This window comes from Protopterus annectens, chromosome 8.part0 (genome assembly GCF_019279795.1).
Source record: "Protopterus annectens isolate FY-2018-M chromosome 8.part0, PAN1.0, whole genome shotgun sequence".
Lineage (NCBI taxonomy): Eukaryota > Metazoa > Chordata > Ceratodontiformes > Protopteridae > Protopterus > Protopterus annectens.
In genome coordinates this window covers 1,826,726,432-1,826,744,520 of record NC_056741.1, presented here as the reverse complement: position 1 = coordinate 1,826,744,520, position 18,089 = coordinate 1,826,726,432, and the positions used below count along the sequence as shown (strand labels likewise).

General features: G+C 36.4%; 1 protein-coding gene across 1 annotated transcript in view; it reads right to left on the bottom strand.

Moving 5' to 3' along the window:
• Positions 1-18,089, bottom strand: part of FCSK (fucose kinase) — a 1,855,962-nt gene that overhangs the window by 313,757 nt on the left and 1,524,116 nt on the right. The window contains exon 13 of the mRNA XM_044081314.1: positions 2,640-2,713. Within this exon, the coding sequence (XP_043937249.1) occupies positions 2,640-2,713 (74 nt within the window). The remainder of the gene's footprint in view (positions 1-2,639; positions 2,714-18,089) is intronic.

Below are 18,089 nucleotides of genomic sequence, written 5' to 3'. Positions count from 1 at the left end.
CTTAACAGTAGAAATGAGGTTTTAGAATCATCCAGTGAGTTATGGAATCAAGACAGAGGTTAACACAATTTGATATCTGTAGGAGTGTTAAATAATAAACAGGTTACATTTATATATACAGCAATATACGAACTGAATTTACAAAAGAACTATGAAAAGCTGTATACAGTTGTAATAATACACCTAGGATTTATTTACATTTACAGGATAAGGTAGGGGAGCTGGAAAGTTAGTGATTGGTCATAGTCTATAGAGATCAGAGTGTCAATCAGGGTGCAAACAAGAACACAGCCAGGAGGAATCTAGGTGCTGTTTTAGGTTGTGCTTAAAGCTAGATGCACAGCTGTACTGTTTTAGTGGGACAGGAAGAAAGTTCCATTGTCTGGTGACATAGGATGAGTATAATGCATCTCCAGCTGTATTACGGGATTTTGAAGTTATTAGTAGGCTCCGATTACCTGAGTGAAGTCAATGTGGTGGGGCGTAGTGCTTTAGAATGTTTTGTACAGAAGGCATCTGTGATTTGTGTTTTGTTTTATGGGCAATTTGAAGTTGAGTGAATGTAAGGTGATTAGCTAGTTCTAGCAATGTGTAAAGGAGGGGGAATAAGACTAGAACCAATATGGAATCCTGAGAAGTGGAGTAGGGGAAAAGCATGACACAGGAAACCAAAGCAGCTGTAATAGCAGGAACCACAACAATAGAAATGTATGATGCAGGGGAATGGAGTTAGGGAAAGGTATACTGTGAAGAATGAAAACAAGGAAAATACATGGAGCACAGAACCACATGTGGGAAAAGGAGTAATGCAGGAAACCACAGCAGGAAAGGTCATAATGCTGTGAACTAAATCAATGAAAATATGTGATACAGGGCACTGAAGAAGGGGAAAGGTGGGTCTGTAGGGAATCAGAGCAGGAGTAAAGCATGTTACAGGAAACCAGAAAAAGGGAAAGAGGTGATTAAAGAAACCAGAAACAAGGGAGATGAGATGCAGAAGGCAGTGAGGTGATAGAGAGTGTGATGCAATTAAACGGAGTATAGGAAAGATGAAGAACAGAAGGAAGGTGGATGAAACCAAACCAGAAAAACATTAGCTAAAATGTTCTAAATGGGGATGGAGACAGTCAAGAAAAAAAAAACTACTATTAAAGACAACGTATGTAAGAAAGTGATGTGCCCAGTTTCTCAGTGCATACATGCAGTTGGCAGATCAGTCATTAATAAAAGTCAAGTCTCTTGTGTACATTCAGATGGTTGCCTGGCAGCATCTGATTGGCAAGTTGTTTTTTTTTTTTTTACTTCCAAGGAAAAATGCAGCCCAAAGTACAGAAAAAAAAAAAAAAAACAATAATCAAAAGAACTGCACTCCATTAATCCACATGGGCCACCATAACCATAAAACAACTCCACTAAAAACATATAAAACAAATATGAATTTCTCATCTGCACAGAACCTAAAATTGTTATACATTATTCACAATTACTACACATGTTTTTTTTTTAAATGGCAATTGACAAATTAAAGGAATAGTTTATGTGGCATTGTGCTTGAAATTTAAAAGTTTTTATGTAGGGAAGAGAAAAAGGTCCCTGCGTATTTAGATAAATGAAAATCTTTATGCTAAAAAACAAAAATATTAACAATATCCTTTCAAGCACACCACTTTTTGTGAAGGCTTTAATAAATTCATGTTTTCTATTTTGGATGTGATTCAGAAAGATGTTAGGAGTGGTAGCTCGGAGAACACCCTTGAAAACAGGGAATTGCTTTGGCAGTTTTGATTGAATGCTAGTGAACTGCCAGGGCTTAATGAAATGATTTCTTTATTCCCAGCATTAAATATAAAGCAAGCTAAACTATGACAATTTGGAAAATCGTTGTGTAAATCTCATATAAATTTTGTACAGACTTTGCATTTTTGCACTATACTGTATAACATATTCTCTTGAATGACTAGTTTTTAATTAATGCTTTACACTGAAAGTTTTTTACAATATATGTCTATGTACTTTTAAATGTTTAATTGAATGTAACTTATTGATGACTGGTATACTTTTAAATATGTGTAGATTATCAGAACTGAAGTACCAGACCAAAGTCTTATCAAGCACGAAAGCGCTCAACTTGTTACATTAAAATTCATATTTGTTTTTTTAAGATTAAAGTGTCCTGTGTATCCTAGTGGGTTGGCAGAGTCCAGTTCATTTGGTTATAAGTTTTTTTTTTTTTTCACTTTCCCTTACTTAGCAGGGTACTTCTTTCTAGATGCACATTCTGAAATCCCTCTCTCTCTCTCTCTCAACACCCACCCAATACTTACTCTTTCCAGAAGGGAAGCCCTCTTGATGTTGTGATCTAGTTCTTTAATTTATAACATCAGAAAAACAATTTCAAGGTTACATTCTGCAAGCCAGTTTCACATGCAACTCGTCTCTGTTCTAACTATGGATGGACAGTTAATACTGGGGTATAAATACTGACCTGGTATTGTTGTTAATGTTCATTGTGGGTTGTCACCCTATCAATACGTTTATTACAATTATCCTTTAAAGCAATTCTCATAAGGGATGTTAAATATACATATGGTATGTATACCTTCATATGAAATGGTTTGGCAAGCTGCAGAATTTCCTACCTGATTCCAGTTCTTTCAAAGAATTCACTCCATTTTCCATTCAAGTAGGATGCTGTGTCTTCTGTATAGGGCTTCTGGAAAAGGCAAAATAGATGACTGCTGATTATTGTTTAATCTTCGTCTTTATTAACATTTATGCAATGTACTTCCAACCTCCATGCCCATTGTCCATCTGAGACCGTACCACAACTACCACCACTGTCCACTGTGCTGTATTGACAAACTTTGACCCCTAACAAGCACAAGTCAAAAGCAATAGTGGTAAGAGGACATTCATTAATTTATATGAAACTGACATACAGGAAGAGTCAAGAGTTTGCACCAAGCCCTGAGTTAAGCCCAATAAATTACTTGTGTCCAGAGTAACTGAGACAGCATAAGACATATGTTTAAGTTTGTTTCTTTTAGATGGGCATTTCTGTAGAAACAGACCCAATGTTGCCAGCAAAAACACTCCTAAGAATGGGCACAGCTTTCTGGCTAGGCAGAAGAGCCTTCTCTGTCCCTTCTCCTAGGGCCAACAAAAGTCTCTCCTTTGTCTGCCAAGGGTACTCCAACAGCTGCAGAGGATGTGTCTAACCCCCTGGCCATGGTGGCTGTATGGACTACACCACCAGAACCCAAAGAAATAGATGAGCAGTCCAACGAACAAGTTTTAGCCACAGCAGAGCTACACTACCTGTAGCTGAGGCACTTTAGCAGCCAGCTATGATGGCAGAAGCTTTTTGACAGTTTTTTTTTTCTTTTCAGCCTTGAAGAAGGAAGGACAGAGGAACCAGTAGGATAAAAAAAGCACCTGATTTCAGGGGAAGGCTGGCAGAAATAGGCTGTAAAAGAGGTCAGTCGTAAATAAAGTAACTGCCCCCACTATGAAATAGTAAAAAGAACTTTAAACTCCTACAATAGCCACCAAAAGTAAAACAACACATTTTTTACAACAGAAAATAGCTTGAAGTTAGTTTTAACAACTTTCTACCACAAAACTAATACTCCCATTTAAAACTGTGCAAAAGTCGCATAACAGTCATTAAAGATTCTCTTTCCTAGCTTAAAGAATTATGTTTTACAGATGAAGTAAGTTTTCTGTCAAAAAGTAAAGTGAAACTTTTCCTGTAAAGGGAACTTGCCCAGCAATGGAACAGTATTCTCCGAAAGTCGATCCTTGAAAGCCCACAGAGGGGCATATTTTTAGCAGCAGGAAAGCTCTGAAGGGCTAGGTCCCAAACCTGACTTTCAGTCTGCTTAGCTTGAGCTGACTAATAGTATGGGCACATGGAAGGTGCCCAGAAAGCTTTGGAAGCTGGTTAGCTGTTACATCGTTAGCTTAGGCTATTGCAGCAGTGATCCATATGAAGAATACCAGGGCATAAGTTGAATAATTAGAGAGAAAATGAAGTTTCATGCTGGTAAATACTTAGTGATTAATTTATCAATTAACCAGGTAAGTAAGCTACCTTACTGGAAGGGTGGCTGGAATTAATAATGTAAAAGTTAGGACTATGGATGCATATAAGAGAAGATGTGATACATAGAAGGCAAGATACAGAGGACAGGAAGATGCAAATGCACAAGTAGACAGATTTCAATGGGGGCCTAACTTTTTTACATTTTGTTTGTTCATTTAAATGCCTCTGTCAAATGTATGGTGGTGCTTAAGTGTGTACCATGTTATTTCCCAATATCCTTTCATCCATGGCTACAACATTCAATATCCAGTCCAGCAGCTGCATTGTTTTTTCCAGCTCACGCCGTAACTTGGTTATTTTTAAGTAAAGGAATTTACTATGGCACTATATTCACAGTCATTTTACTTTGGAAAATCCCAAGGCAGAATACATGAAAATAATTCATAAAGCAGTTCATTAATTTGCCTTTGAGACTGCACATTTCACCTAGTTTTACATCAAGATGATATAAGAGTTGATAAAGTCCAAAACAGTGGTTGAAAACTTTTCATTGGGCATTCACATTGCCATAGGGTCATAGGATCATAGGAGGTTATTAGGTTAATGGCTCCAGGGCCCTTACAAGCCTAGCCAAGTTCAATACATGTTCCCAGGGGTGTCTGGTTCAAGCAGACACTGAAATCAGCACCTATTTCCCCTGTCCAAGAGGTACACATGTGGAGCCCCTGGGGTGAATTTCCAGTTACCTATCCAATCGTCCAAATTAAGTTTAAATAGGGCAAACAAGGGGCTTCAACATGAATAGAAAGCTTGTTCCAAATGCAGGACAACCTCTGTGAGACAAATCTGTCTCTCCAGCAAGTTCTGTTGATGTCAAATACCAGGTTAAGGTCCTTTGAGAGAGTGATCTATGTGCCATTTGACTTGCGGATGTGCTGAATTTCCATTTTTTTTAATTATCTTGTACTGGTGGTGCGAATGAAGCCCTTTAGTTCTCTAGCAGCAACATTTAAAAGTCCTTTTTCTATGGATAACGAAGCACATCTCTCCCCCCATACAGGAAACTATAGACCAATAACTTGCCTTCTACGACATATAAACTATACATGGGAACTGATGCAGACAGAGTTTATAGTCATTTAGAAGAAAACTCAATTATGGCAGTAGAACAAAATGGCAATAAAAGAGTCATATGGAACAAAGAATAATTTCTTGTTAAATAAAGTTATAGCGGAGAACTATAAAAAGGGGAAGAATCTAAGTATGGCATGGACTTGACTACAAAAAAGCATATGATAGTATCCCACATTCATGGATAAAAGGGTGCTTAAAAATGTATAAGATATACCCTACACTGATCAACTACATTAACCATGAAACAGTGGCAGACCACTTTGCAATTAAGCCATGATAAAGGGCAAATTATTATTCCAGGGATAAAAATTCAAATGGGGGATACTCCAGGGTGACTCTCTGTCACCGCTGCTATTCTTCCTTGCCCTTAACCCATTAAGCTGTCTACTTAACAGCTTAGGCCATGGTTATAATTTGGCTCCTAGAAAACAACAAAGTGTAAAGACTTCTCTTTGTCGATGATTTAAAACTGTATAGATCAGATGAGGAACTGAAAGTACAACTGCAAGTTGTCAAAACTTTTCAGATGACATAAGAATGTCATTTGGTCTTGCTTAATGTGCAAAAAAGCAGCCTTTAAAGCAGAAAAACTGCAGCACCAGGAAAACATCAGTTTGGGACAAGAAAATTATATAAAAGAACTTGAGCAAGAGAGAGTGTATAAATATTTGGGAAATGATGAAGGATCAACAATAAAACATGAACAAATGTGAATAAAACTTAGTAAAGAATACTTTAGAAGACTTAAATTAATCCTGAAAACAGCTTTGACATCTAGGAACAAAATCCAAGCTATAAACCAATTTGCTCATCCTGTTCTAACTTACAGTTTTGGAGTGACTGACTAGCCCCAAAGCATGTTGGATAGATTAGAGAGGAAAACAAGAAGGATGCTTCATGCTCACCAAATGATTTATAAAAATCAGTGCATACCAAGATTATATATTCCCCATTCTGAAGGAGGGATGGGCCTCCTTGAAATTGATTACATGTATAGATCTGCAATTGTGGGACTCCACACATATCTGCTGACCTCACAAGACCCAAACATAATGAACAATTTGAAACATGAGGAGAATAAATCTAATATGACTTCTCTGCTTAACTTAGCAGAAGCATATCAGTGTCAAGCAGTAATGGAAATCAAACCAGAAGTAGATAAAAATCAGGGAGCAACAGAATGTGCCAAAAAAACAAAAGAAAGAATATAAGGTGAAGGATCAGATGAAAAGGCAAGAAAGGTGGAAAATGCATAAATATAGTTGCAAGTACAGAAAACGTCTGGAAGAACCTCATGTTGATCAGGAACGGATGCAAGAATGATTAAGGAGAGGTGAATTCAAACCAACAGATTAAAGGTTAATATTGGTGGCCCAAGACATTGGGCTGTGTACACATTGGTTTACAAAGTCCATTGAACATGTGGGAGAAACAGACAAATGTAGATTTTGTAAAACTGAATTGGAAACAGTCGCACACCTCTCGTTGCTGGTTGTGACATACTAAAGGCAGAAGGACTGAATACTGAAAGGCATAATAATGTGGCAAGACTGCTGCACTGGGAATTGTGCAAACATTATGGTATAGAAGTGGCTGAAAAACACTGGAAATGAGCCACAAGCATCATAGAAAATGATGAAGTTTACAACACATGGGATCAACCATTACCAACAGCTCAAAAGATAGATGCTAGAAATTGGCTATAGTGGTCCATGAAAAGAAGACAAAAGTAGCACTGATCACTGAAATCGCTACCCCCAGTGACTACAGTGCCTTGTGTACAGAGACACAACGTCATTAAATATCAGAATCTGCAGGCAGAAATAACAGCAATGTGGAAAAATGATACCCAGACAGTTTCAATAGTAGTAGAGTAACTGGTCTTATAAAAAATAATCTACAATCATAATTAGATATGTTACAATACATGCAACCCCATATGAACTGCAGGAGTAAGTACTGGGCACATTGCGGGTGCTGGGAAGAGCACTTTTGGCTGACATCAAAGACTGAAACAATACTAATTTCATGAACTTTAATCATACTTTGACTTAGGAATGGGGTCCATTCCCGTCATGGTATCAGAAATCCAAAAGATTTGGAGAAATTAAAAAAACGAGAGAAACTATTAATCTTTTGCAACTGCTGCTATTGTGAGACTACATTGGAATTCTACATCTAAAGTTTGCACTTTTGCATTCTATTTATTATATTATTATTTGCTGCAAACTGTTTTAGCTTAAATTTATTTTCCTTGTTGTATTTTAAATTTGTGTTTTATTCTTGGAATTTTAAAAGTATTTAGGGTTAGTTAGGAAATATTTTCTGTTTTCTGCTCTGACTGCAAACAGATTAAGGCTAGGTGATCTATGGCAGGAGCTGAGATGGATCAATTATTTAAGGCTAGCAGGAAAAGAAAAAGCTTTATTCTTTTGGAGCTGCCAATGACCAGCTGATGTTGTGAGACTAAGTTTCCCACCCATAATTTCTCTGTTGTGCTATTAAACTCAGTAACTCTTGATCGACCCATCCCTTTTATACATTTGACTTTGGAAGCTCTTCCTAGTCTCTCATCTTTTATTTTAACATCTTTATGAAATTATTACTTAAGACACAGGTAAACATACATTAAGTGAAAAGAAAACAAACCATATTAACATGTTTCCATTTACATTCATTATATATCACATATCTTTTCTTTTTTGTAATCATCAATCCGACATATAAACTGCTGAATTCATGCTTTCCCATAAAGCCCACTCTTTCTCCTAAACATTATTCTGCATGTACTGTTCCCAAAATTTCCATTTATTTCAATGTAAGTTGTTCCTTCTATTTTCTAAAGATCCCTCTTCCAGTTCATTTATCTTTTATAATTTTCAATACTTCAAATACAATTGGTTTAGACTTCCGTTTACCAGTACTTTCTTTTTTGGCGGCCAACAAAATAAACTTATGGCCTTAAAATGACTAGGAAATTTAGATCCTGTGACCCAGTTAAAAAAAAAAATCATATCCTTAGTTACAGCCACTTGGTCACCAAATATTTCTGACAGAGTACTCTAGGAAATTTTTAAAAATCTGCCAACTCATTACACTCCCAAAACACATGTTCCCAGTTACCGCTTTCTTCTTCGTCACACCTCCAACATTTGCTATCCACCTGAAGAAAAATTCTGGGACGTCTGCTTGGAGTGTAAAAATACGTATGCAAACATTTCCAAGCAAAGATCCTAAACTTCCGGGACTTTGTTGTATACGTGGGAGCAATATGGCTTCCCGCAAATTGCTTTTACAGTCTCTCTTCCCAATCTTTTCTAACCTCCTCTGATTTTTATAGTTATAATGCAATATTTTATATGGCCTATGAATTATTCTTTTTTTAACAGCAACTTCTATTCTAGATTTGACTAAAATCCCCAATACCGCAGGTCTATCAATTAAGATTCCCTAACCATTTCTCTTTGCCTATACTCTGATATCAATTCCTTGTAGGGAAGGCAGTCTCTAGCCTTCAGGCCAAATTTCCTCTTGGCCTCATCCCACTCCATTACCTTTCCCTCTCAAATTATTTGCTTCCAATCCCTTTGTTCCTTTGCCAGTATTCTCCAGTAAATTCCAGCCCCCTCTGGCCTATTTCCTGTACCCCTACTTGCAATCATCACTACTGGCAAAATCTCCTTTGCCCATTTGCTTGTTGGCTTAGTTCTTAAAATACTTTCTGCTACACTATGAATATAATATTCTGTATGGTTATTATTCTAAAGGATCAGCATCCAAAATCCCACTCTCTATTTATTGAACGTCTACCCTGCTTCATCATCTCCCATTTTGATTTTGAATTATAACCTTCTGCTTGTGTTATGTATATGTGCCTTGACCGTGTAGCTATAAAATATCTCTTCATATCAGGTTAATCCTAAACCACCTTGCTTTATTGGAAGGATCAGCTTAACCCACTTAACTCTTGCCTTCTTCCCCTTCCAGATAAATTCATTCAACTATTTATTAATTATTGTCCACAATTTATCCTCTGTGATAAAAATATGCCTGACCCATATATCAAATTAAAGGGACTAAAAATATTTTTACTGCTTGCATCTTACTACTCATATCCATAAGCAAGTACTTCAGATTTCTCAGTTACTGTATTATCTTTTGTTTAGCCTCTTTCCACATATCCTTAGCTGTCATAACAAAAGCCTTTTTAAGCCATACTCCTAAATACTTCATCTTATTGTAGCCCCATAAATATTAATACTGTTGAATCAATTCATGTACGAGTACATAATTTATGGCTATAGTCTTTGTTTTATCTTCATTAACTTTATATCCTTGAAACAGTCACAAAATGTTCCATTAATCTGAAATGCCCTTTTGTGGATTTATCAGGTACAAAATAATATCACCTGCAAATAATGCCAACTTTTCTTGATTACCATACCAATAATATCCATGCATTTCTGAGTCCCTTATTTTCTTTGCCAATGACTCTAAATATTAAGCAAAAAAGGGGAAAGTGGACACCTCTGCCTGGTTCCTCTCTTCAAACAACTTATCAGAGAAGAACTCTCTCACTTCAATTCTTGTTTCTGATCCTTCGTATATCATAATTAACCTTATTATTCTGTCAGGGAACACAAAAGCTTCCATTGCCTTTCTCATATAATGCCAGGTTTCTATGCCAAAAGCTTTGTTTGCATCAAGACCCACCAACAACAGTGGTATTTTCTTACATTCTGCTTTCCCACTGCATCATCATTGTTCTGATAAAGTTGGCAAATGTTTGCCTTCTTGCCATAAAACCACACTGATCCATATCCATCAATGTTGGCAACACCTTTGCTATTATTTTACCTTGCATGGAAATACACTTCATAATCATGGTTTGAAAATAAAATGGGTCTGCATGAAGCTGTGTCTGATGGGTCTTTACTGTCCTTAGGTAATACAGCCACCATAGCTTTCTTCCTAGATGTTGGTGTTAAACAAAATATTTCAGATCACTTACTTCCCTCCAAACCTCCAAAGGACTACCATTTGGTCCTGGAGACTTTCCTGAAGATTGATTATACATCACCATTTTTATTGGATCCTCTCCTAACTTAACTGTTAGCTGTTGAGCTTCACCTATCTCTAACCTTTTTTAACACCTTTACTGAATTATCACTTAAGACAAAGTCAAACATACATTTATTTAAAATAAAACAGATCATGTTAACATGCCCACAGTTATAAACAATATACATCACATATATTCTTTTATATAATTATCTTCAATCCAGCATTACAAAAATTGATAAATCCCTGCCTTCCCTCACTCATTTCCATTTTTCTATGTAATTTGATCCTACCATTTTCTAAAGATCCCATTTCCATTTTTATCTCTGTTACACTATTTACTACTTCAAATATAGTTGGTTTAGATTTTGATTTAAATTTTCTAGTAATTGTTTTTTTTTTTTTTGTCAGCCACCTGAATTAAACTTAAGAAGTCCTTACTTAATATGTTTAGGCAATTAAGATCCTGTATCCCATCTTAAAAAAAAAATTCCTGAATGACACCCATCTACTCACCTAACATTACTGACAGAGCACTCTGTAGGGAATTTTTAAAGTGTGCTAACTTATTACACTGACAAAACAGGTTCCCAGTTATCTTTCTTCCCATCACACCTCTAAACATTTGCCATCTACCTGAGGTAAAATTGTTTGGAGTCTGCTTGGGGTGTATATATATATACCTCTAACCTTGGCATAATTAAGTACTCCATAAAAAATTTCCATTTGCACTCTTTATTGAGTTCTACATTTCTCTGCTTTATACACATTTTCATAAAATTTCCAAAATGTCCCTAAAACCTCTACAGGATCTCTGCTTATTTTTTTTGTTATAGGATCACTGCATTTGGCAACAAACCTTTCTACTGCTTGAGTGATTGTGCTAAATGTTTTTGTGCTCTGAAGTTATCAAAAACAGTTGTTTAACATAATTTCTTTAACTTGTACATATTATGCATATACTCTCTTATTTTCTCTTTACCAATCTGCATTTGCACCTCCTGTTTTGCGATACTTTAACTTTTATCATCCCTTCTAAGTAATTCCTATTATTTAACAGTTTCTGTTTTTTTTTCTTTAATTTGTAGCCTGTTTTCAAACTCTATTTTCATTTTATCCCACTGACTAGCTATAACTTTTGAATATATTTCTATTTTCCTAATAACTCAAATAATTTCCACTACCCATTCTGCAAGTTCCTCACTTTTTAACAGGTAGGTGGGAAAGTGCCAATGTCTTATTTTTACTTCCTTATCCAGCATTTGTATCTTAGTTTTTATTGCTGCATCATCTGAAATACTGACTGGATATGTGATGAAGCTTTCAATTAAATGCAAATGTTCCTGTAAATTACAATGTCTATCAAGTCTAGCCCAGTTATTGTACCTTTGGAATAATATTGACATTCTGTCAGAGTTCCTACTATTGAATTCACATACTTCATAATAAACATTTTCAGAATTTTCTCACAACTCTACCTTCTTTAGCTATAATTTCCCCTTTAGGTACCTCTAATATATCCTCCATACATACAAGTAATAGTCCTCACTGAAAGCTGATTATTTCTCTCCCAAACTTTTAGGCTACATATTAGCAGTTTTTGGTGGAACATAAATACACACCAGCACAATCCTCCTCCCGCTTGCCAGTAGCCCCATTACTGCCACAACTCTACTATGACTCCCTTTTTTCATTGCTCCTAATATTCTGCTGAATATCCATCCTAAAATTCTTTGTCAAATTCACATGCTTATGTCTTTCCAAACACATCTGCTGCATGCTCAATTGCTACCTGCCCTCTGCATTTCTTAATATATCTCAATATTCTTTCATTTTTGTCTATACCTGTAAGGTCATTTACATTCCAAAATAATACTGATAGTGTAGCCATTATGATAAAAAGCTACTGTTCCCACCGATTATGCATGACAGTTTTTTTGCATGTGTGAGCCCAACTTTTGTGTTACATGCACACACTGTTTGGCAGGCTGATCTTGTGTTCAGTTGTTTCTTTTCATCGCCACTTGAAACAAACCCATTTTTCAGGAAAACCCTCAAGAAAAAAAACTAAATACATTTTCAAAATACCCCCATCCCCTATAAACTTACAGAAAACATACAAAACTATGCATATCTTCAAAAAATGAAGTTTACCCTTCCAGATAGGGACAATTGCCCCAAACTGACAGCTGCACCCACAGGCATCACCTTACCTAAAATTAAGTTTACTCATTCTAAAGTGCATGCTACAGCCTGTGTGTTCCTACTTACACTGATTGGTGTCTGTTCTTTTCTTCTTTCTATTCCCATCTCATTTGTGATGAACAGCTTCTATGCTTTCAGAAAACATTAACTTGTAGTCTTAAGAAAATGTGTACTGGGTACCTTTAAATTAAAGTAAATTGTAAACTGTTCTATTAAATGCACTAAGTCTGCTAGGAAGGCTCTCTTTTTCACGTCCTTGAATTTCAAAACTTTATTTTTCACTGAACTGCTCGCCATTGTACTTAAAATTTTTGCATTTCCCTCAGCAAATAATGTTCAGAACACTCAAGATTAATTGCTTGTACCTGCAGACAGCTCATCTCCATGGAAAAGTGCTCAGCAATTATGTTTGTAAATTTCACTTAGAACAAAATGTTCTGCTGCAGATTGCTCAACTACCACTGAACATTTGCTAATGGAAAACAAACAAGCTAATATCTTTGCGGTTGGAAGAAACTTAGCATGTTTCATGACTTTCATAATGTGTCTTAATTTCAAAGCTTACTTGCTTACAAAAACACTTGTTTATAGCTTATAGCTTAAGCCAAAGACATTAACATAGACATTCACCCTTATAAGAATAAGAGAAAATATCTTAAGTCTACATATAACATAATATAATAATATAATATTGCCAGTGCACTTTTACACTACATCCCCACCAGCCAAAGATCAATGTGTATTAGCACTAAACTTACTTTTTTCCAGCCTTTTTTCTGTTATGCTGTAAAGCATACATTTCTTATAATTAAAAAAGTACTTTTTTACTTATCTTTAACTCATACAATAGTCACTGAAAAGACTATCTCGACATTTAAAAAACCCTGACTACACACTTACTACACAAAAGTGTTTAAATATAACATGCGGTTTATATAATGAAATGGTTTCTACAAATACTAAGAACAAACATTTTTACTTACAGATACATTTCTTCCCTTTTTATTGTCCTTCTAAACATTGTCAAAGTGGAGTATATGCTTTACAGCCCACCCACAAGTTTAACACAGTCAATAAAAGCCCTCTCTTTTTAGCCACTTTTGCTTGCCAAGCCATATTTCACAAATGTGTCTGATGTTTTATAGTCTCAAAATTATTCACTGATTTCAACATTGATGGTCTGTTTATCTCCATCTCCCAACACCAGACTGCAGTTCAAGTTCAATTCTTCTAGTCAACTCCTTTGCTTTTCTCTTGCTGTCTCTCTCTCTCTCTCTCTCTCTCACACACACACACACACACACACACACACACACACACACACACACACACACACACTTTCCTTTAGAATATTGACAATGGTTTCACTGGCAGTCTCTCTGATCCCTACTGTAAGAAGAATGAGAATGAGAGACTCCAGTTCTATATAAAAAATACGAACTAATTGACAGAAAACACCAGGAAGGACCCTGTTACCCAGGGGCGGTAGAACCAAATGTACAGACCAGATACACAAATTTGACCTCGGTTTTGTCTTTATTGTACAGACTTCTTCAGAAAATTTTTTTTATATATAAAAAATGACTTTGATCATCCAGGAAAAAATACTCTGAAGACAGCTGAATGCAGCAACTTGAATCTCACACATGCCTCTTGGTATTCCCTAATTGCTGGGTTAAATCTGCTTCTTTTCTGCCTGCTGTACTCTGAACATTCATTTTCTACAATTTGAAACAGTTTGCCCTTCTGCCACATTTTTGTCAGGAACAACTCCTTCTGCTGGTATGATGGCATCTTTACTAATACAGGTCTTGGCTGATTTATCATGGCCATATCTGGTACATACACTCAGTGTGCCCTTTCACTTAATAAATCCTGCTGTGGAACACCAGTCCCATTGCTTATTCATGCTTTCATAAAATTAATACAGTCATTTTCTTCCAGTTTGTCTAATACAGCAGAAAATCTAAAGTTTTCTCTGCAAGCTTCGTCTTTAATTTAATCAAAACCACTCTTTTTGAGAAGCCTAATACTCAACCAGATTTTTCTTCATTTCAGCCTCTGAATTATGCAGTTTTATCAGTTCATTTGAACAGCTAGGTAAAGCTGCTTTTATTCTCCATCCTTTTATTTGAGTTGATATATTCTTTCAATGTTTCATTTGCTTTAATCACATCTGAGAACATTTCATTTTTCCTCTAAATTACTGAAAGCCATCATTTGAACTAAAGCTGAAGCTTGAACTGCCTTTTGCTGAACAGCAGAATCCTTCCCAGAGTTTTCTCTTCACCTTTTCTAGTTGATTATCTTTAAGGTTTTCCAAATTTCTTCTTTGTTGGCATCCAGGCAGGGGACTTATTATCTAGTAACTGAATTTTACCCTCAAACAATTTCAGTGACACTCATTTTTATGTTTCTGTTTTCACACTGAAAGAGCTAAAGTTAAGCTGTTGATCAGTGTACAGCCATCTTGAAAGCCCCCTTGTATTACCCCTCCATGCCTCATCTTTTCCTGTTGATATTAGTGAATACTTGAATTCAAACAAGGAAGCACCTCCCCTTAGACTGCAAAAATGTCAATTACTTTCTCTTTCATATCTTCCCACTTATTAGTGGATACTGCAATAAGTAGAGTATTAAAATATTTCTTCCATCCTACTTTAAAACATCTGGGCATGTCTACCAGTTACTGGTAGCCTACAAACCACATCTCAGGAATCATCTTGGGATTAAAGCTTTTGTTCTGTGCATGTTGAGAGAATAAGCACATGGACATCATCTTCTAGCCTTCCTCTAGACTATCAATTACTGCAAAGCATGAAAGCTGCTTCTTAGGAGTCAATTTGGGATTAGTGCTACAGATTTGCTCCTGGTGAGAGACGGTACACAGAAACATTGATTCCTGACCACCTCTGATAGGGCAGTGTGTATGATACTTCAGTGACTTCTAATTTTGGACCACTGTGCAGCTTAGTTCTTTTGTACTTAGCTGTTTGTATGTGCTGTCCAGGGCATCTAGTAGGGAAAGCTGCAGCAGGCCTATTGATTCACAGAACATTTGGAAAGAGACTGCTGATCAACAAAGAGCCTGTCACCTGCTTATTAAGAACCAGCTTGGGAATAGTGCTACTGTTTTTCTTTTAGTGAGAGAAAGTGCAAATGGACACTGATTCCTGAGTGCAGCTGCTGAGAGACCAGAACTAGTAGCAGCCAGGTATAGTAGCCAAAAGGTAAACTCCCATTATTTATTATTCTTGGCTAATGCTGTGAGTGGCTAAATTAGTGAATGTTTGCTGAAATTAGTTTACTGTTTCTGGTGGCAGAAGAAAGTTTTCAAGCTAGTTGTGGGCATTACTTGCTAATGAGGCTAAATTCAAGTCTATTGCTATTGGTCGGTATGCTGTAATGAGCTTTTAGTTGCTTATTTTCTGTTATAAATAAGGCAATTTAGCTCAATATTGTCCATTGTGCAGCACATTGCACTTTACAGACACAGGCCTTCAGTGCCAAAAGATTCTTTATATAACATATACTCCTCCATTCCTAATATACTTTCAATAGTCAGCATTTGTGCCTCAGGTGGCACACTCCTCTTTGTGTAGACTTATAGTGTTTGTTTTAGACAGAGAGCAGCTTCAGTAATTCAACTCCGTATCTCACAGGTGCAACTCCTACGGCCCACATTCATAAGCACCTGGAACCAGTGATTTGCACTTTCAAACTATCTCGGTAGCCAGATCGGTTGAAATTGGAAGCCTAGACTTCCAAGATGGCTGCACATTGAGTAACAGCTTAATTCTGGCTCACCCAATGTGAAAACAGCAACTTTGCAAAGAAAACCAGTAGACCTGGATTTCTGAGTAAATTTCAGTAACTAACTAGTAAGTTCCCTATCAGTAAAAAAGAAATGCAGAGGACCTGAAGAAAAATAAGTTTCAAAAGCTATTGAAAAAACATTGCCTGGGAAGAGTACTATAGCTGTTCAGTGAAAAGAAGTGCAAGCTCCAGACATGACTTCAAGTAAGCTTGAGGAAAGTATAAAGCAATTGCATACAGACCTGACTAAAATAAATGAAACACTTGTGGAGTACATCAAATCAAACAATAAAAGGCTGGAAAAAATGGAAGAAGCTTTAAACAGATACTCAGATGACAGGATAAAACTGCAAAACTCAGAGTTCTAAATGAAGACATGGCTGGCTGAATATGAGACTGCATAAAAAGAGAGGTTTCAAAAAAATAATAGAATTAGAGGACAGAGCACATAGAGAAAGCCTGAGAACTTCTGCTGTACCTGAGAAGCTGGAAGGAACAGACTGTATTAATTTCATGAAACACAAATAAGCAACTGGACTGGTATTCCACAACAGGAATTGCTAACTGGCTATGAGAAAACAACCTAGACCTTTAATAATAAAAAATGCAATCTTACCAGCTGAAGGAGTTGATTCTGACAAAACTGTGGCAGAAGGAAAAAGTGCTGAAAGTGGGAGACAGCAGACTGTTTTTTTGAAAATGAATACTCATTGTACACCAGGCAGACAAGGAATACATTTATTGTATTATATAGGGAATGTCAAGAAGCAGGCATGAGATTCAAACTGCTGTACCCAGTTATCTTCAACTATTTTTCTCTGGAGGAATAAAAATATTTTTGATGAAGTACATGCTAAGGAGGAAATACAAAAGTTTGTCCAACAAAAAGTGAGCTAGGAAAGAGAAGAAAATTCTGCTTCTTGTTCTTCTAGTAATAAAGAACACAGAGAGATAGTGCCAGTGAGACCTTTCCCAGCGCTTCAATGGAAAATGCTTAAGAGAGGGAAAAATGCACAGGAGTTGACTAGAAAAATCGAGAGTACACTGGAGATGAAGCAGAGACAGGATTTAGGAGATGGAGATGAACAGGAATAGAACAAGAAAATCTGGAAATATTGGACTTTCTGGGACTTTGTTAAAACCTGTAGGGGACTCTGAAGCATATGCCCTATTTCATGTCATTAATGTTTGGAGACTAAATTGACAAATGTGGAATTACAAAGCAATAATTATATTTGTGAAACAGGACAGAACAAGAAAACCTGGAAATATTGGATTTGTTTGGATTTTGTTAAACTTGTAGGGGACTCTAAATCATATGCCCTATTTCATGTCATTAATGTTTGGAAAAAATACTGAGGAGAGGAGAAGAGGAGAAAGAGAGTTAACTGCAAGTAAAACTAATTTTTTTCTTAACAATATTACTTAAGTGCGGGACTTCCAAGATGGTTGCACATTGAGTAACCACTTAATGCTACCTCTCCCAGATCCCAGAGTGAAAACAAAAACTCAGCAGAGAAGGTCAGTAGACTTATGTTTATGGGTAAATTTCAGTAACTGGCTAGTAAGTGTGCTGCCTGGATGTCAGGAATAAAATCAGCTACATAAAGTGAGGAAGAAACACTGACTGGGGGGAGTTCTGCAGCTGTTCAGTAAAAAGTAATGCAATCTCCAGACATAAATTCCAGGAACCTACAGGAAGATATAAGACAAGTGCACTCAGACCTGCTTAAAATAAAAGAAACACTGACAGAGTACATCAATACAAACAACAAAAGGCTGGAAAAAATGGAAGAAGCTTTAAGCAGATATTCAGATGAGGTGGTAA